Source organism: Lethenteron reissneri, chromosome 12, assembly GCF_015708825.2.
Source record: "Lethenteron reissneri isolate LAM-NWPU_2019-01 chromosome 12, ASM1570882v1, whole genome shotgun sequence".
In the NCBI taxonomy this organism is placed as follows: Eukaryota; Metazoa; Chordata; class Hyperoartia; order Petromyzontiformes; family Petromyzontidae; genus Lethenteron; species Lethenteron reissneri.
Window position 1 is genome coordinate 1,305,922 of NC_083790.1, and position 19,411 is coordinate 1,325,332.

General features: G+C 57.6%; 1 protein-coding gene across 1 annotated transcript; it reads right to left on the bottom strand.

Annotated features, from left to right (window-relative positions):
• Positions 1 to 1,767: 1,767 nt before the first annotated feature.
• Positions 1,768 to 19,199, bottom strand: LOC133341721 (scinderin-like). Its single transcript, XM_061550369.1, has 17 exons — positions 19,011 to 19,199; positions 15,497 to 15,708; positions 15,116 to 15,270; positions 14,810 to 14,971; positions 13,097 to 13,246; positions 11,938 to 12,027; positions 11,623 to 11,755; positions 10,954 to 11,042; positions 9,311 to 9,526; positions 8,755 to 8,876; positions 7,723 to 7,813; positions 7,372 to 7,542; positions 6,604 to 6,781; positions 5,204 to 5,325; positions 4,731 to 4,808; positions 3,766 to 3,826; positions 1,768 to 2,880 (listed from the first exon to the last, which is right to left on the bottom strand). Exons 2-17 carry the CDS (start codon positions 15,687 to 15,689, stop codon positions 2,714 to 2,716), a joined length of 2,178 nt encoding a protein of 725 aa, XP_061406353.1. The 5' UTR covers positions 15,690 to 15,708; positions 19,011 to 19,199; the 3' UTR covers positions 1,768 to 2,713.
• Between the last annotated feature and the right edge of the window lie 212 nt (positions 19,200 to 19,411).

Below are 19,411 nucleotides of genomic sequence, written 5' to 3' on the forward strand. Positions count from 1 at the left end.
TCATCATCGGCCATGGTCAATCCACTGCTGGATGAAGACCTCCCTAATCAGCTGCCATCACTCACGGTACAAAAATGTAACAATCCAGCCAGGCACCCATATGTATGTATGTATTCTTAGGTGTTTTCGGTAAAGTCACGTAGGTAAAACATTAAAATTAATAAAAATAATAAAATAAAATAAAGATTACGACGTTTCGGAGGCAACACAAGTCTCCGTCATCAGGTGGGACAGTCACAGCCAGATTAGCTGCATCAAGTGAGGCAATGATTCAAGATGTAATCCCTTAAAAGCGAGTTGAGGGGGGAGGAGAGGGGGGGGCTCATCAGAATGTGGTAGCCAATGAATGGAAAGTATCGGGAGAGAGGGGCCAAAAAAGGCTGGGCGACGGCGTGGAAGCTATTGTGCGCAAGCGACACACTGCTGCCCACGCCAACGCATTGGACAGAAAAGACAATTTCATGAGAGCCCGCTACAACTCAGTGGGCTCTCATGAAATTGTCTTTTCCGAGACCAAGGTTCTCTGCAAACCTCCTGGCTACCATCAAAGGTTTGTACACGAAGCCATACAAATATACAAACACAGACATAATTTCAACCGTGATGATGGGTACAAACTGAGTAATCATTGGAAAGATGTTATTAACCACGCAAAAAAGACTTAATTACACTTTTTTGACCATCTTATCTGACAGGCACTAGTTTACTTTACCGAGTGTTTAACAGTAATCTCTTCATTGTTCAGCCAGCATTGGTATAAACATGCGCATTTTCTTTTCTTTTCTATCATGTGTATCAGACCTCCCCCTCCCCCCTCTCTGTCCAATGTGTTGGCGTGGGCAGCAGTGTGTCGCTTGCGCACAATAGCTTCCACGCCGTCGCCCACCCTTTTTTGGCCCCTCTCTCCCGATACTTTCCATTCATTGGCTACCACATTCTGATGAGCCCCCCCCCTGTCCTCCCCCCTCAACTCGCTTTTAAGGGATTACATCTTGAATCATTGCCTCACTTGATGCAGCTAATCTGGCTGTGACTGTCCCACCTGATGACGGAGACTTGTGTTGCCTCCGAAACGTCGTGATCTTTATTTTATTTTATTATTTTTATTAATTTTGATGTTTTACCTACGTGACTTTACCGAAAACACCTAAGAATATGATTCCTTGCAGTTACGAAAGCTTCAAGTCTAGAATGTATGTATGTATGTTGAAATTCTTTCACACGTACGTATCCAACCGTGCTAATCCACACTAGCTGGTTTCATTGCTCCATCTCCTCTGCGGACATTCCTCTCGGACGCGTTCCACCTCTTGGAATTTCGACCATCGCAACATCGTGAGAGGTGGTGAATGCTTGGCGTGACTTTCCCCCAGCAGTGAATTAACCAAGGCTGGTGATGATTGTGATGACGATGATCAATGATCTATTTAACACGTCGGCTTTAACGACCGAAGTTATTCATAATAGAGGTTTTTTGAGTGGTAAATGTAAATGTTGTGGGTTTTCTCCAACACACCGGTGTGCTGTACGAGTAACTAATTGGCACGTTTTGTTGACGCGACAAACCTTACTAATTGGCTGTATCGGTTGGTGGCGGGTTTCGCGACACATATATATTTTCGCGATCTAACCCCCCAAAAAAACCCCTCCATTATGGATAAATATCTCTCGTCGCCGGTTTGAACCCAGATCTCCGCTGCAGAGGACTACAGTACTTGAAGTAGCGTCTCACACCGGCGGAGTAAAGTCATCGAGTCAATTCTCACGTGAGTAAAATGGCCTTTATTTATTTATTTTTGAAAGCGCTCGCGAGCTTAGCACGTAAGGCTGCCGAGGCAGGCGGAATAACACGCGCGTCCGCACCAAACGCGTTTCTGCAAAGCGTACAAAAGACATGCCACACAGTCGCCGCCGCCGGGGTCAAGGGGTGTGTGTAAAAGCAAACTTGGAATGCGTTCCGTTTTTCTCCCCGGCAGCAGGCGTTGTAAAAACAATGATGGGAGCAACAATAACCCGCGTGATGCAAAAGCGATGTGGATCGTGCGTCGAGCTGATCACCAGTTGGCACGCGTGTGCGCTGCAGCCCGAAACCTCCAGGCCTCTCGTATTTATTTCACCGCAAAGTAAATTGACAACAGAAAACTCAACACGTTCGTCAATAACACTGCGTGGCCTTAAAGGAAAAGTACGTGTAAGACGTGACGGTTCGGGCAATGGACCTTCTTCATAGTAAATGTGCTACGGTTTAAAATTGTCAATTATGCGTTTGCACCACTGCCAAAGCAGCAGCAGCACCAAACGTCAGCGTTTATAGTCAACAAGGCGGAGCGTCTCTCTCCAGACGGTTGATTTGTGATGCTGCATCGGCAGAGGCGGGTAAACAATCACACTCGGCACGATCGACGATGACAGTGGGAAAATATTCGTGGCACAGAGGTCTGTGCTATGAATGCGCCACGGGTGAAGGGCCATTGACCGAAACGTTCAATATCTTTTGTTCTCTCGAGGGCCACAGTGTTATCGATGCACGCGGCGGGCTCCGCTCTTGTCGCGAGCTACATCTCGAACGACCGTGACGAGCGGGTTTGTCAGACGAAAGCGGTCGGGGTAGAAGCGGAGTGCCTGAACAACCTGCGGGTCGCTCCGCCGCCGCTGCTGCTGCAGCAGCTGGTGAATCTGCAGCGGCCGTCTCCTCGCCTCGGATCCCCGCCCCCTACTTGAACGACGCCTTGATCTTCTCGAAGGGGTCCGAGTCCCACTTGGTGGGGTCCCAGGCGAGGAACCAGCCGGTGAAGGTGGGGGGCTCGTGCCCCTGCTTCACCACCACCACGGGGGTGCCCTTCCCCCGGCCCGACGGGTCCGTCTGCAGGTACGACGTGGCTGCGAGACGACACGCGGCGTAGGGGGGGGGGGGACACGGCGAGTCTGTGGGTGTCTATGTGAACACGTGGGTCTCTACGCGAGGCTCTGTTTGTCAATGGGTGTCGATCTGAGTCTATGGGCCTCGATGTAATTCTGTGGGTTTCTGTGTCAGTCCACAGATCTCTATGTCTCATCAACATCATCATCAGCTACGAACAATGCACTGCTGGATGAAGGCTTCCCCAAGCCATCTCTGTGGTATCGCAAAGCAATGATGCATGGAGCTCCTGCAGATGAGCTCATTCCATCGCCGCCATCTCAGAATCAGAATATTTATTTATACCGGTGGATCTCTATGGGAAATCTTTTACACCGCACAACCGAGCCGCGCTGAGGCTGTGCGGAGCCAGCCCCGGCCCAGCTCAGGAGGATGGCGCCAGGTTGTTTTTATTCCACTGTGGAAGCCGAGCCGTGCCGTCGGCGGGTCGCTCACGGTGAGCGGGTCGCTCACGGTGAGCGAGCCGAGACGCGCGAGGGTGGCGTGGCGGCACCGTGTCCTCGCAGTGTCCTGACTGAGGTCACACGGCATTAACCCCGCCCCTGGCCCTGCTTGGCCCCCGAGCCTGATTCCGACGTCTTCCGAGGCCAGCCCAACAGCACGGTTTGGTTCCAGCTTGTGAAAAAACCACAATGCGAGCCCTGTGGGTCTCCGTGTCAAACTACGGGTTTACTTGAATCTGTGAGACTCGGAGTGAGCCGATGAGTCCCACGTGAGTCTATGGGCAGACACCTCATCGTCGCCGCGTGGCGCTCTCCGCCGCACGCCTCATCGGGAGACCTCACCGGGCCTGGCACGCGAACCGGGACGGGCGTCTGCCCGACGGTGCCGTCGCTGTGACTCACCACACTTGAGCGACTCCTGCTTCTCCACATCGTTGGCATCCTTGCCGATCCACACGAACAGCTGTGGGCGCAGCAGGGGAGGAGTTCCCCCGACACCGGTTACACGTGGGTCAGGGAGCGTCTGCGTGATCCGCCAACCCTCACCACCAAAGCGACGGGTTCGTGCCACCGCCACCGCCGCCACCACGAAGGTCTCCGCTCAAACCTCTCCGCCAGTCTCGCCCCACTAACCACAGCGAACCGCTCCCCCCGCGTCGCACGGAGCAACGATCTGCTGATCACACCCAGAGAACCGGGACCCACCTGGCTGGGCACCGACCGTCTGGAACTCTCTCCCATTCTACTCTACCGCACATTCACAGCATCCAAGCACCATCACACCTGGTTCAGGAGGGACTTTGAGCTCTGGCTCCGCACCTTCCATGTTCTCGATCGAACATTGCATCTGATTCCAGCAATACGTGCTTGTTACAAGCAGTGTTTATAGTGACCACCTCCCACAATCTGCCTCCTGAAGGTGAGCAACCCAGGACAAGCATCGGCCAGCATTGATGCGGCCGATGATGCTGGTGACATCATCAAAAGCCCTGCCCAATCACCTCCCGTCCAGCGGCACACTCTAATATGCACGATAAATAATCTTAATAATGTCACCAGGAACCTACTTGCTGTACTGGCCAGGCGGCTGAGCAGTAGAGTGAGCGAATCAGATGGCTGCGAGTTGAAATCCTGCTTTGTCAGTTGACTAGGCCCATCTTCCCTCCGGGGTCGATAAAATTACTACCACTTTGTGGGGAAGTCAACAGTATATTATGGAGATACCCCCCCTTGTCTCTTCCCACCCCCGCCATAGGAATGTGGAATTTCCACCACCGTCTCTGTGAGGTGTAGGAGATGGCTTTGGCGCACTGGCGTTCGTTTTAGACTACTTGCTGTGCTGCACGCCGGGATCAGGGGGACGGCACCTGCTCCCAGACGTCGAGCAGCATCACGTCGTCGGTGGCGAGGTCGTCCTGGGTGAAGTCGCCCGACACCTCCTCCACCTGCGAGCGACGAGGTGGAACAGTTGCCGACTGAGCGAGCCATCTCGCGGCGCGGCAGTCGAAACAATAGACGAGTTTCTTAATCCTCTCCCTCCCCCCCCAACCATGTCCCCTGCGCTGTTCATGTCACTGTTCGTGTGACTATTCATGTCACTGTTTGTGTCTCTGTTCGTCTCTCTGTTCGTGTCACTGTTCATGTCTCTGTGTTGCTGTTTGTGTTGCTGTTTGTGTCTCTGTTCGTGTCACTGCTGGTGTCACTGTTCGTGTTGCTGTTCATGTCTCTGTGTTGCTGTTTGTGTTGCTGTTTGTGTCTCTGTTCGTGTCACTGCTGGTGTCTCTGTTCGTGTTGCTGTTCATGAACGCCCATGGGCGGGGAGCCGTGGCGGGGAGCGTGCCTGGAAGCGGCCGGTCTTGTTGGAGCAGGCGAAGAGGCGGGGTGGGTGGTCGTTGTAGTTGGTGCTGAGTCTCGGCGAGCTCTGGTAGTCCTTCTTGCCGCCCAGCAGCGACCAGAACTCAGCTGCGGGGGGCGGGGGGGGGGGGGGAATGTGAGCGTGGGGGGGGGGGGGGGCGTCGGAGGGAGATTAGAGTTGGGCAGGGGGGGGGGGGAAATTAAGCATTTGCCCAGGTGCCCACAACTCCAACTCCAGAGGGGCTGGCGGAAAAAAGAAACCTCCAGAGGGACAGTCCCGGTGTGAGTCGATGGCCAGGCCGTCACGTGTGGTGGGAAAAAGTTTGGGTGGCTCCCACCTCTACCATCTGGCCACCGTGGAAGAGTAGACAGTGCCGGTGGATTCAGAAAGGCTGCCCCGGGTGTGAGCCCCAAGCCTTTTGCAAACAACTTTGTCCCGGGTTTTAAGTTTCCCCTGGCCTCACGCTCGCCTCATGATGTGGGCCAAGGGCGGAGCTACCTGAGCAGTGGGCGGGGCTAGGGACCATGTGGGCGGTGCTCGTGGTTGAAAGGGCTACTTAAGAAGGGCCATTGGCCAAAATGTCTCCCATCAGGTATTTTTTCCTTTTTGTGCTTGTGCACCGCTGCCAACGCAGCAGGCGGCAGCTTCGCCACACAACGTTTCATTTCACGTTTAAATTGGGCGGCGCCAGTGGCCTCGTGGGCGTGGCCAAGTAAAGAGTGGGCGGCGCCAGTGGCCTCGTGGGCGTGGCCAAGTAAAGAGTGGGCGGTGCCAGTGGCCCCGTGGGCGTGGCCACGTAAAGAGTGGGCGGCGCCAGTGGCCCTGTGGGCGTGGCCACGTAAAGAGTGGGCGGCGCCAGTGGCCTCGTGGGCGTGGCCAAGTAAAGAGTGGGCGGCGCCAGTGGCCTCGTGGGCGTGGCCAAGTAAAGAGTGGGCGGTGCCAGTGGCCCCGTGGGCGTGGCCACGTAAAGAGTGGGCGGCGCCAGTGGCCCTGTGGGCGTGGCCACGTAAAGAGTGGGCGGCGCCAGTGGCCCTGTGGGCGTGGCCATGTAAAGAGTGGGCGGTGCCAGTGGCCTCGTGGGCGTGGCCACGTAAAGAGTGGGCGGTGCCAGTGGCCCTGTGGGCGTGGCCACGTAAAGAGTGGGCGGCGCCAGTGGCCCTGTGGGCGTGGCCACGTAAAGAGTGGGCGGCGCCAGTGGCCCTGTGGGCGTGGCCATGTAAAGAGTGGGCGGTGCCAGTGGCCTCGTGGGCGTGGCCACGCATCTCCTTGCTGAGCCTCCCAGACAACGCGGCAACGCCACGGTGCTCAGCGGGGGGCGCAACCACCGCTCACGCGACTCTCCAGGGCGTGATGGCGCTGCACCCCCCCCCCGCCCCCCAACTCACCGGGCTCCTTCCCCTCAGCCACATCTTTGACCCCGCCGCCCCCCAGCAGCTTGGCGACGTAGGCGGCGGCCTCCTGCTCGGCCTTCTCGGCTCCCTTGCCCTTCCACACGGTGGCGCCGCCGCCCGCCAGCAGCACGAACGCGTCGCTCGAGTTCAGGGAGGCGGCGCTCAGCGCCACCTGCGGGGAGGCGTGCGGGGAAGGTGGCGGGGAGGGGGGGGTTGTGGGTAGGAGGTACGAGGAGGTGGGAGGCATGGGGAGGGTAGACATTGGGAGGTGGCACAGCGGTGATGAGATGTTAACGACCTCGCCTGGTATACAGGAGGTCGTGGGTTCAATCCCGACCCTGACGCCTGCTGCTGTGTATTTGGAGTTTGCGTGTCTCTCTCCTCGTGGTTGCGTGGAGTTTTCTCTGGGTCCTCTGCTTCTTCCCTCCACGTTTAGAGTATTTGCCTGCTATGAATTTGCACGTGATAAGCTACTTCGTTGATCTATCATCTGTGACCAGGTCGCTACTGAAAAATAGTTTATAGTTTATAGGTGAGCAAACACGTGGAGGAGGGAGAGGGGAGAAGGCAGGGAGAGGCAAGGAGGTGGGAGATGATTGAGTAGATCTGAATGTTGTCTTGATGGAGTGCGGGATGGCGAGTGGTGAGGCAGGCGTCCAGCAGTGGATAGGCCATGGCTGCTGCTGCTGATGGTGATGAGAGAGCATGACGGAGAGCGGACGTGAATGTTGTCAAGGAATACAATGACGACGACGACCTCACCTCGACGGCTCTGGTGGCGCCCGCTGAGGAGCTGCGCACCTGGTAGAGTCGCGTGGGGGCCTGGGGGCTCTGCCCCCCCTTGCGGGAGGTGCCCCCCGCGTGCACCACCAGGGGCTTGCCCCCGAACAGGCTCAGCAGGTGGGGGGGCTCGTAGCCCTGCTCCACGCGCACCTGAGGGGGGGGGGGGCGTGCGAGAAATACAATCAGGAGGAGGAGGAGACGGGGAGGGGAGGGGGGCGAGGGTGATGAAGAGGAGGAGGGGTGGGGGCGATGGGGATGAAAAGGAGGAGGGGTGGGGGGGCGAGGGTGATGAAGAGGAGAAGGGGGTGGGGTGCGAGCGGGATGTGGCACCTGCACGGGAGAGCCCCCGTGGGAGTCGTCCAGCTGCACGGTGAGCATGGCGGAGCGTGCTCGCTCGTCCGGGGTCGCCTTCACTCCCTGCCTGCTCGCCGCCATCACGACAAAACGACAACGGCGTCGTCAGCCACGCTCTATCCACCGCTGATGGTTGCTGGTGTTGCAATCGAAACGTCCTATTCTATTATTATTTTATTTTCTACGTGACTTTACTGAAAGACCCAAAGAGTAAATCCTGCAGTCACGAAAGCTTGGAATCTAGTTTTATTTGATTTGTTTAATTAATACAAAAAAATGTCAGACTTTTGGTGCAAGTTCCCCCCGTCTGATTGACGGCGTGTCACATGGCGCGCTGCTGCGGCGAGCTTCGGGCTAAACTTAACTCAGGACGGAAGGACTGTGGGCGGCCGATGACACGGATAAATATATAAACGAGCCCACGTAGTGTCGGTGGCAGAATGACAACCTCGCCCAGCGGAACTTCCCGCACCGCGCTCGCCACGTGCCGTTCAAATGAGGAACCCCACGTGCTGTGGTGGGAAAAGCTGTCGGGAAATGTTTGCGACTGTTGCCGCGATTCCGGGTCAGATCCACCGGCGTGCCACTGCCAACAGCGATAATGAAGCGACGTTCACCCGTCGGCTGAGCTCGTGTGCGTGTGTCTGCACACACGTGCGCGTGTCTGTACACGCACACGTGTGTCTGTACACACGTGTGTCTGTACACACGCGCACGTGTGTCATCAGCTGGGGCAATTCTACAATTCCTGACGTGCGTTTCAGGCACTGCGAACATGAAACATAGTGAGTACGTATGTGGGTGCGTGTGTGAGTGAGAGTGTGGATGTGTGGGCGCGTGTGTGGATGCGTGCGTGAGTGCGTGCATGAGCAGGTGCATGGGTGCGTGCGTGGGTGAGTGTGTGCGTACATGGGTGGGTGCGTGCGTGGGTGCATGCGTGAGAATTAGTGCCGTAGCGTGGTTGGCCCGGGCCGTGGAGTGTGGAATGAAACGGAGAGCGGTCCCCACCAGGTGTAGATGATCTGTCCCGTCTTGTAGGTGTACAGGATGATGTAGCAGTCTCCCCCGTAGAACTGTCCGTAGGTGGCGCGATCCACGGACACCTTGTCCAGGCCCTCGATGCGCCACACCTGGTCGGTCCGGACAGCGAGTTGGGCAGTTGAGTGGCTCTGTGCTGAGCGAGCACGTGCGTGTGTGTGTGTACGTGTGTGTGTGAGTCAGTACGTGTGTGTGTGTGTGTCAACCCACGGCACCTGGGTCACGCGGCCTCAAAGTGCACTGAGCATGGCACAGGCGCAGTGGTGACGTCACCGCCACTTAGTGGTGAATGGCGGTTCTTCTTGTTGTCGTGCATGTGTGAGTGAGTTGGTGAGCGAGTGCCTAGGTGGCCACGATCGTGCGAGCGAGCCACCAATTGCCCCTCTCAAACCCCATTACCATGCCCACTCTCCAGCACGCCTCGCTGTCCTTCACCTCCGCTTAGAGCGGTAGGCTACGTACGGTGCGAAAGAAGCTCAAGGTACGTACGCCCCTCCCCGCCCTCCTCCCCCCACCCCCTGCTCACCTGAACCTCTCCCTTGCCGTCGTCCACCATGCCGTGCTGCGCGGCCATGGCCGGGCTGGAGTGCAGGGTGGAGGCGTTGAAGGGCACCTGCTGGACGCGGGCGATGCTGCCCACGTTGTACGTCTTGCCGGGCGTCAGCACGTCGCCCTTGCTCCTCCAGCCCAGGAAGAACTGCTTGAAGAGCGGCGTCTCCCCTGTCTCGGGCAGCACCGACACCTGGGAGCAGTGACGTGCAGTGAGGTCAATGGCTGGGGAGGCACTGGCTCGTGTCAGAGCCAGATTCACACACTGAGGGGGGCGTGGCCTCACTGAGGGGGCGTGTCCTCACTGAGCGGGGCGTGTCCTCACGGAGGGGGCGTGGCCTCACGGAGGGGGCGTGGCCTCACTGAGGGGGGCGTGTTAGACACGTCCCCCTCAGTGAGGCAGATGTGACAGCTGCCTCCCCTGGTGCTTTTTCATTGCAGTTTCATGACGAGACCAGCGAGCCTAAATATCTTTATACACATACGTGAAATAAGTTACCTGGAGTATGGAAGGCGAGGACATGAAACGAAGGGGTCTACAAACATTACATTGGTGACATACTGAGATAGTAACAGGCACGCGCTTATTGCCCGTGCTCCATCCAGTGACTGAGGAGTTGCGCAATCAGAGGGGAGGCTGAGCTCGTCGCTGCCTCACCTCTCGTCTCTTCCTGTATTTGCAACGGAGCTCTGCAAATTTGGCGATTTTGACTATAAAAATGATTGGAATCGTACAGAAATTACATTTATAACACAGAACAGTGGAAAAATCTTAATACTTATTTTTATTTGATGATTCTTTTTTTTCCTTTCCGTAACAGCTATTTTCATTGGAGTATGACAGGTGAGGCTCTGCCTCCCCTGCCTCCCCTGACCGCACGTCCCTGCGGGAGGAGCAGCAACGTATAGGGAGTGGAGGGGGGGCTCTTCTCTACTCGCTACGCACGGCTGGGCAGGGAGGGGCGGTCGCGAGGCTCACGAGGTCAGAACGGCTCCGGGCGGGAGACGTCGCTCCCTCCTCAACGCCATCCGGCCACCCGGTGGCCCCGCGACGGAGAGCCGCGGTTCCCATTGGGCAGGCCGCGAGGAGTGGTTGGTGGGGAGTGGTTGGTGCGGAGTGGTTGGTGGGGAGTGGTTGGTGCGGAGTGGTTGGTGGGGAGTGGTTGGTGAGGAGTGGCTGGTGGGGAGTGGCTGGTGAGGAGTGGTTGGTGAGGAGTGGCTGGTAGGGAGTGGTTGGTGAGGAGTGGTTGGTGAGGAGTGGTTGGTGGGGAGTGGTTGGTGAGGAGTGGTTGGTGAGGAGTGGTTGGTGGGGAGTGGATTGGTGAGGAGTTGTAGTTGGGGAGTGGTTGGTGAGGAGTGGTTGGTGAGGAGTGGTTGGTGGGGAGTGGTTGGTGAGGAGTGGTTGGTGGGGAGTGGCTGGTGAGGAGTGGTTGGTGAGGAGTGGCTGGTGGGGAGTGGTTGGTGGGGAGTGGTTGGTGGGGAGTGGCTGGTGAGGAGTGGTTGGTGAGGAGTGGTTGGTGGGGAGTGGCTGGTGAAGAGTGGTTGGTGAGGAGTGGTTGGTGAGGAGTGGTTGGTGGAGAGTGGCTGGCGAGGAGTGGTGGTTTGCGGTGGCGTTGTCACCTGGGTGCTGGGCGGGTACTTCATCTTCTTGAGGAACTCCTCCGCCGTGCTCATGCTCTTCTTGCGCTCGTCGGCGTTCGCTTTCTGGCCTGCAGGCGATCGCCCGGGAGCAAAGGTGAGAGTCGCGATTAATGTTGCCCGCCACACCGCATCCCGCGTCCCTCTCCGCTGTGTCACGTGCCACTCGGCGCGGCGCGGGTTTGCGACGTCACGGGCGGGGACGCCGGCGCGGGCACGAGCGGGAGTGCCGAAGTGTGAGGCAACCACGGGTTTGGCTGCACTGCCCTCTGCTGCCCGGCAACTCTAGCACTGCCCCATAGCAGCCTATAGCACCTGTTGTGCACGTGGCCATCCATCCAAGCGCTGTCGGGGCTAGCAAACCCAGCTTAGCGGCCTTAAAAGGAAAACATGTAATAGACGACGTTTCGGGCAGTGGCCCTCCTTCATGGCGCATGGGAGCACCTGCAACCCACCCCTGCCTTATTCTGTGACCTTCCCGTGACTTCTTGTGTTGGTTTTATTTTCTCCACGACCGCGGCCGTGAATTTGACAGAAAACTATTGTGGCCGCATCCCAGCCGCTAGAGACGATGCCACGTGTGGTGTGCAGCTGAACGACTACCCTCACCCTAACCCTCACCCTAGCCCTCACCCTCACCCTAACCCTCACCCTTCCACACGAAGATCTGCCCTGCGGAGCCGTTGTCGAGCAGGAAGCAGTCTTCCGAGTGGAGCAGCGACTGCTGGAAGGGACTCGCGGACGCCACCTCCTTCACCTCCATGCGGCCACTCTCGTCGGAGATCTGTGACAAGCAACGACATCCGTTATCGTTGCCATAGTCTCGAGTGCCAGCAGCGTCACTGCCATTGTTTTCATCGTCGTCGTTGTCGTCGTCATCGTCGTCATCATCGTCGTCATCATCGTCTTCATAGTTGTCGTCATCGTCGTCGTCATCATTGTCGTCGTCATCATTGTCGTCATCACCTTGTAGAGCTTGGCGGAATTCCGATTGGAGAGATCCGTTTCCACGTCATCGGAGGATCCCGTGGGAAGGGACGGCTTGGAGCCCAGCAACTGAAATGGATTGAGAGGTCAGAGGTCAAGCTCAAGTGTGTTGGTTTCGTGAAGACGGTCTCATTGACAATTACAAAACCACTGCAACAGCGATGCCGGAGAGCGAACATCGTAGCACCTCCAATTAGCACGGTTGGCAGTTCAACACATGTTCGTAGCAGAGACAACCAGCGGTGTTACAGGAGGCATCGGAAAAATATCACGCAATCCTAAATCAAACTAACTTTTGCTGTAAGGAAAATTGGCTTTGACAAATTACTTTGAAGGTCAAGTGATGCCAGATGATTGAGCAATAAAAGCACGTGGACCCCATGAAACACACGTGGCTAGCACTGTAGCTTGCTGTGCAGCGGTCTGCACGTGCAGGGTGACAGTGGTTAGATGATTGGTTGGCGATTTGGTAAAAGGGATGTTTCATTCTCTGGTTCGTTATAAAGAGGGTTAGATTATTGGTTGGTTACAGATTAAGACAGATGTTTAGTTTATCTGGTTGGTTGTAAATATGACGAGATGGTTGGTTGATTGCTGAGATGGTTAGACAGTGAGATAGACTATCAATTGGCGAGTTAAAGGCTGGCAAGACGGTTCGTTGGTTGGTTCATTGGTTACTGACGAAATGGCGAGACGCTTGTTTGCTTGTTTAGGTTGTTCATAATAACGAGTCTGTGGGTTAGATCAGGTAAATGTGTTGGTAAACCTGAGGTTAGTAACGTGAACAAAACGTGCCACAACATTTACAATTGGTTACAATTGTAAATATTGTGGGTTCTCTCTCCAACACACCGGTGTGCTGACATAGGCACGTCTTGTTCCACGTGACAAACCTTACTTACTAAGCGGCTACGTTGGGCGGTGGTGGGAAAACGACGCAAATACTTCGACGCAATCCAACCCCCCAAAAGAAACCTTGCTATGAACGACATGGGCCGCGAAAGCCCACGTGCGTCAAAACTGCTGGACATCGACATCGTCAGATTCGCCGCCCAAATGTAGTCGATCACACAGCGGCCGCGGCGGAGACGACTTCGCGACGACGGCGACGTTGGGTGAAAGGCGCATGGCCGCTCACCTCCACCAGTGGCGCCGGCTCCTCGCCCTCCTCCACCACGTGTACCGTCGCCCGCCCGTTGCGCTCGTTGTCCCGCACGCCGCGCGCCACCTCGGACGCCTTGACGCGCTCGTAGCGGTTGCATCCCGAGCCGCACCACTGGTAGATGTTCTGCAGGGAGCACCCGCGAAACGCAACAGGACCGCGACGCGTGAGTGTGGGGCGCTCTGCAACAGCGACGGACGGGCGTTGAGAGAGAGGCACAGAGAGAGAGAGAGACGGAGACGGCGTAGAGGGAGGCAGGGAAGGAGGCTGAGAGAATATGAAACTCATTTGGCTTTGTTTGACCACTCGGTGACCTGGGGCAGCAAAGAAAACACTCTGCTTGCGTTTGATCCCCTGAGAGAGAGACGCGTGGATTTAGCGAGGGGTGAAGTACCGTCTAGCCTGCGTGCACATACACCGACGTGTCTGCGTGTCTGTATGTGTGTCACTGTGGGCCTGCACATGTGAGTGTAGGGAGCGGTAGCGCAGTGGTTAGCGCTAAGCTGCGCTGAAAACCCCGGCACCCGAATTCGATTCCTGCTCACGAACACCAACACCGGTGACGATTATCTGAACCGGTCTTGGGCCTCCCCTCAGTCGACTCAATCTCAAACGAGTACCTGGTGCGATGTGTAAACATCGCCTCGAGGGAGACAAAGGCGGCCAGGCGGCCGGGCGTGGTGCTGGTCACCTACGCCCTCGTGTGCTGCTCCATCCTCCATAAGTGCTCGTTAACAGCACTTGACTGAAAATGATGTTAAGGCTATATGGGGGATCTTTGTCTTTGTGGGTGCGAAACCACCTGGGCCAGGTGTTGGCCAAGGAACCAATCGACCACAATGGACGGAGATTCTTATACTCGGCGCAGGATAACATCAAACAATAGACTGTGGATCTTTTTCTGAATTCAGGGGGCGTAGGAGCGTGGTGAAGAGCTGTGTGGGAAGCCGCAAGTCCCAGATCATTGTGAGCTCGGCTCTGCATCAAGAGGCAGCGAATGGTGATTGTTGTGGTGGCTGACGCCCCCTCCCAAGATGAAGACACGTATGAGGAGGGCAGGCAAGACTGAGTCAACCAGCTGATCTATCCACCGACCGTCGGGTTGTCATCTGTCAGCTGTGCTTGTCATTCAAACACTGAAGGGGGTATGCATCCACTTAGACTCTATGCAAACCTACAATAGCTTGGCCTCAGAAAGCTATTGAAAGTTGAAAATGATAATTTGATCATTGGTTATCGCTGGGTTGGACATCTCCCCCACAAATTTTCCTTCCTGATGCAGAGTGGAAGTGGTTAAGGTTCACGAATACGTCTCATTCAGCCTCTGCTGTGCTGTGTATTTATTAATAGGTCCTGTGCTAATCTATGTGTGCTAGTGTGGTAGTGCACCGGTTAGCGCTGCGCTACGAACCCGGCGACCCGAGGCCGATTCACGCTCACGGCCACCACCAGGGACGATTATCTGAACCGGTTCTGGGCCTCCCCTAGGTCGACTCAGCCTCAAAATGAGTACCTAGTGCGATTTGTAAACATTGCCAATGGGGAGCCAAAGGCGGCCAGGCGTGGTGCTGGCCACCTACGCCCTCGTGTGCCGTGCCGTGCCGGCCTTCATAGGTGCTCGCTAACAGCAACAGTCTGTTGTTACAGGCTACACGGGGGAACTTTGTCTTTGTGCATGTCCATCCTCACCGCCCCCAGGTCGACGATGAAGCAGTCCCCCTGGTTGAAGCTCTTCCAGGCGAGCGGCACCTCGGTGGCGCGCACCGTGCGTCGCCCCTTCACGTGCAGCAGCCGCTTCACGTCCGCCAGGTTGGGCTCCACGTGCTTGAAGCCCGAGGCCACGCCGCCCGCCTGCACGACAACAACAACGACGACGATGACGACGAAGTGACGAGGTCCTGCAGAGTCTCCTCCTCTGACCTGAGTAGGGAGCTCGCCGCTCCGTTGTTACGCAGCAGCAGCAGCACCGGGCGGTTCACGCGAGTGCGCGCGCACCTTGTACTTGATGCCGCCCTTGAAGTAGGAGAGGAACGAGTTGGACTCGTGTCCCTGCACCTCGCGGTACTGCACGGGCCGCCCCCCCAGGGAGTCGTCCAGCTGCACGGTGAGAACTGCCGCCGCGCCGGACTCGTCCTGAGAGCACTCGCTACCTGCGGTGGGGACACGCGTGGGCCCGAAACGTCGGACGGCATCAGCACATGCCGCGGCACGTCGAGACATCTCGCGCGCCAGACTAGGGGCCCCCTTCCCCACAACCACGACCCTGTCAAACTCGCCCACCTCTCCGTGGGAACCTTTATCGCATCCCCCCCCCCGCCCCCCCCCCCCCCCCCCCCGGGCCAGCTGCACCGCCCCCCCCCCCCGCGCGCCGCTCACCGAGCCAGTAGTGGAGGTTGTAGCTCAGGGTTCCTCCGCCGGCCTTGAGCGAGTTGAGCACCACGTAGGCGTCCCCCGTGAAGAAGTTGCCGTACTGGTTGCGCGCCACGGCCACGGGACTCAGCTTCTCCACCCTCCACACCTGCAGCCCCGCCTCCTGGCCCGCGCCCTTGAACCCCGCGTGCAGCACCATGGCTTCAGGTCGGGGGGTTCTGGGGGTCAACGGGACGGGGGAGGAGGATGGAGAGACGCGCACCGTGGATGTTCACGTTCCAGGTGCATCGCTGTCGACATTTTATTATCAGTGCCCTCCCTTATTACAGACCACTTCACACCGTATTGGTCACCCCGTGCCCGTATCAAACTCAACGTTCATCCTACAAAGTCCCATCGCAAGGGAGAAGCAACAAACAAATAGACATACATATAATCGTTTTGTTTTGCCCGTATCGAGACGGCTGCACGGCGTCTGCACCTGAAAACTCAATTTCCCTGGACAAGAACTCAGGCGTAAACCGCGTGCGTTGACACGGCACGCAGATGCAACGCTTCAATATTCGCCGAGAGATGGAGACCTGCACGGAGCCACCGTCCTCGAGTCGAGCGTGGGAGCCGCTTGCCAGCCGAGCCAGCGGCTCGACGGGAGGGGGTGCCGAGGGACGAGGGAGGGGGTCGCTGACTTCTTGGAGAGACGCGGCGCTCGGGGGTGGAAGCGACGTCCGTCTCCATCGGCCCTCGGACCCGCGGGGGGGGGGGGGGTTGGGCCGCGTGCCGGGCCAACCACGACCCCCTCCTGACCGTCGGTGCCGGCATCGATCCCGAGGTGTGGTCCGAATGCAGCAATACAACGAGCAGCCCGTACGTCCACTGGACGTGTCCGTCAGTCCGTCCCTCCTCCAGCCAGCCAGCAAAGCTAGCTTCTCGTGTTGTACGATACTGCTGCTGCTGCTGATTATAGGTGTTAGCGGCTGTGCTGCTCAACGGCTCCCCGATGCCTTTTCGGGACAGTACCGCGCGCTTATGTGCTGTTCGGCTCGATGTCTGATGTGTCTCTGCACGTGCTGGGGAGCGAAACGTCGGACATCGTGCCGAACGATGCACGAGTGCCAGTCTATGCATGGGTCTCTGTGTCTCTGCACGAGTCTCTGGGTCCTCTGTATGAGGAGTCTGTGGGTCTCTACACGAGGAGTCTGTGTGTCTCTGTGTAGTGGGTCTGTGTGTCTCTGCACGAGGTATCTTTGTGTCCTCTACACGAGGAGGCTGTGGGTCTCTGCACGGGGAGTCTGTGGGTCTCTGTGTGGTGAGTCTGTGGGTCTCTGTGTGGTGAGTCTGTGGGTCTCTGTGTGGTGAGTCTGTGTGTCTCTGCACGAGGTATCTTTGTGTCCTCTACACGAGGAGTCTGTGGGTCTCTGTGTGGTGAGTCTGTGGGTCTCTGTGTGGTGAGTCTGTGGGTCTCTGCACGAGGTATCTCTGTGTCCTCGACACGAGGAGTCTGTGGGTCTCTGCGGGAGGAGTCTGCGGGTCTCTGTGTGGTGAGTCTGGGGGTCTGTGTGGTGAGTCTGTGGGTCTCTGCGGGAGGAGTCTGCGGGTCTCTGTGTGGTGAGTCTGGGGGTCTGTGTGGTGAGTCTGTGGGTCTCTGCGGGAGGAGTCTGCGGGTCTCTGTGTGGTGAGTCTGTGGGTCTCTACAAGAGGAGTCTGTGGGTCTCTGTGTGAGGAGTCTGTGGGTCTCTACACGGGGAGTATTTGGGTCTCTGTGTGGTAAGTCTGTGGGTCTCTACACGGGGAGTCTGTGGGTCTCTGCACGAGGTATCTCTGGGTCCTCTACACGATGAGTCTCTGGGTGCTCTTGGCAAGCCATCCGTGGCCGTGCGAAGACCACCAAGTCGCTGCGCTCGCGAGCCAGGCTCCATCACAGTGCAGCTGACTGCCCGGAGGGGATGGCTTCGATTTTAGACGAGGAGGAACGAGGAAGCTGGAGGTGGTGGAAGAGACGGAGACTGCCCGACCCGCGTTGTGTCACTCCGATCGCCTCGCCGCTACAATGTCGCCTCTTCTCCAGAAGGGGGAGACAAAGGCGGCAAAACCTCGGCTTCGGGAAATCGAGCAGCTGATGCATCACGCACCATCAACTCGTACCTTCACAGCACTGACCCAGACACTAACACTGACCCTAACACTGACACTAACACTCACCCTAACACTGACACTAACACTGACCCTAACACTGACACTAACGCTGACCCTAATACTGACCCTGACACTGACCCTAACACTGACCCTAACACTGGCACTAACACTGACCCTAACACTGGCACTAACACTGACCCTGACACTAACGCTGACCCTAACACTGGCCCGAGCACTAAAACGGTTTCTAAGGTTAACCCCGACCTTAACTTGACAATAACTCTGACCCTGACACTTCACCGATTTCGAACCCCGATGTAGATTCTTGACAGCGCTTCTCCGAGCTCTGTGTTGTATTTGCCTGCCTACCCCCGGCCCCAAAGATAAAGACAAAGATCCCCCGTATAGCCTTAACAGACTGTTGGGGCAAGTGCTGTTAGCGAGTAGCACCTATGATTCCGGAACGGCGCACGAGGGGACGGGTGGTGGCCAGCACCACGCCCGACCGCCTTTGTCTCCCTATTGGCGGATGTGTACACCGCGCCGGGTAGCCATTTGAGGCTGAGTCTACCTAGGGGAGGCCCATGACCGACCGCCAAAGATAATCGTTCACCGAGCGGACACAGGCGGCAGTGGTTCGGGTCCCTTCCCTGCAAAGTAACAACTGGGGGGGGCGGGGGGGGCTTCGTTTCGCCGAGGGACGCCACAAATCACAGCAAGACACCACCTCCTCGTGTAGCCCCGCACGTGCCGTTGTTGGTGGCAATTGCTGCGAGCGGAACACCCCCCCCCCCCCCCTCTTGAAGCAGGCCGGCACGGACGGGTGGTTGGTGGACGACCTGGCGCACCAAGTTCCTCTACTTATTTAAGGCTGAGTCGACCTGGGGGTGGGGGGGGGGGTGCTGATGTTGGCGGTGAGCGGGAATCAGGCTCGGCTCGCCGGGGTTCGGAGTGCAGCGCTAACCCCTGCGTCACCACTCCCCCACCCACGTACGTATAGATACAAAGACAAAGGGCACCCGTGTAGCCTTAACAGAGTGTAGGGGCAAGTGCTGTTAGCGAGTAACACCTATGAGGCCGAGTCGGTTCAGATAATCGCTGTCACTGGTGTCGGCAGCGAGCGTGCAAAGAACTCGGGACGCCTCGCAGCGTGGCGCTAAGCTACCGCTCCCCGCGTATACACTCGACACGCGCAAGCGCACCCACGTCCAAAGTCGACATCTCAGAAGAGTTCTGCCGATGTTTACGCGGCCGATGCCGCGCGTCTCCCCGACGCGCCTTCGGCTCGCAAGCCGCGCGGTTGTCCGACGTTCCGGGGCACGTCGGGGAGGCGACAAACGATGCGCGGACGGCCTTTGACGAGAGCGCGCGGACCGGGAACGCTTACGATTGTGCCGAGTCGGGAGTGGTGACGACGCGGGGGGGTGTAGTCGTTCGGTCTCTGCGCTACTGCTGCCGAGTGGAGATGGTGGCGGTGGTGAGCGGTGAGGTCGACGGCGTCTCTCGCTGTTGCCTGGAGGACTCGACCCACGGGGTTCCTTCCTTGCGCCGAGAGTTTAAAAGCGAAGCGGCGGTGGGGGTTGGGCTCTGTGGTCAGAGCGACGTCACACGCCTCCACAACACCCACAAAGACAAAGATACTCCGTGTAGCCTGTAACAGACTGTGGGGCAAGTGCTGTCAGCGAGCAGCACCGATGGAGGCCGGCACGGCACACGAGGGGGTGGGTTTGTCAGTATCACGCCCGGCCGCCTTTGTCACCCGAGTTTCGATGTTTACACATTGGACCG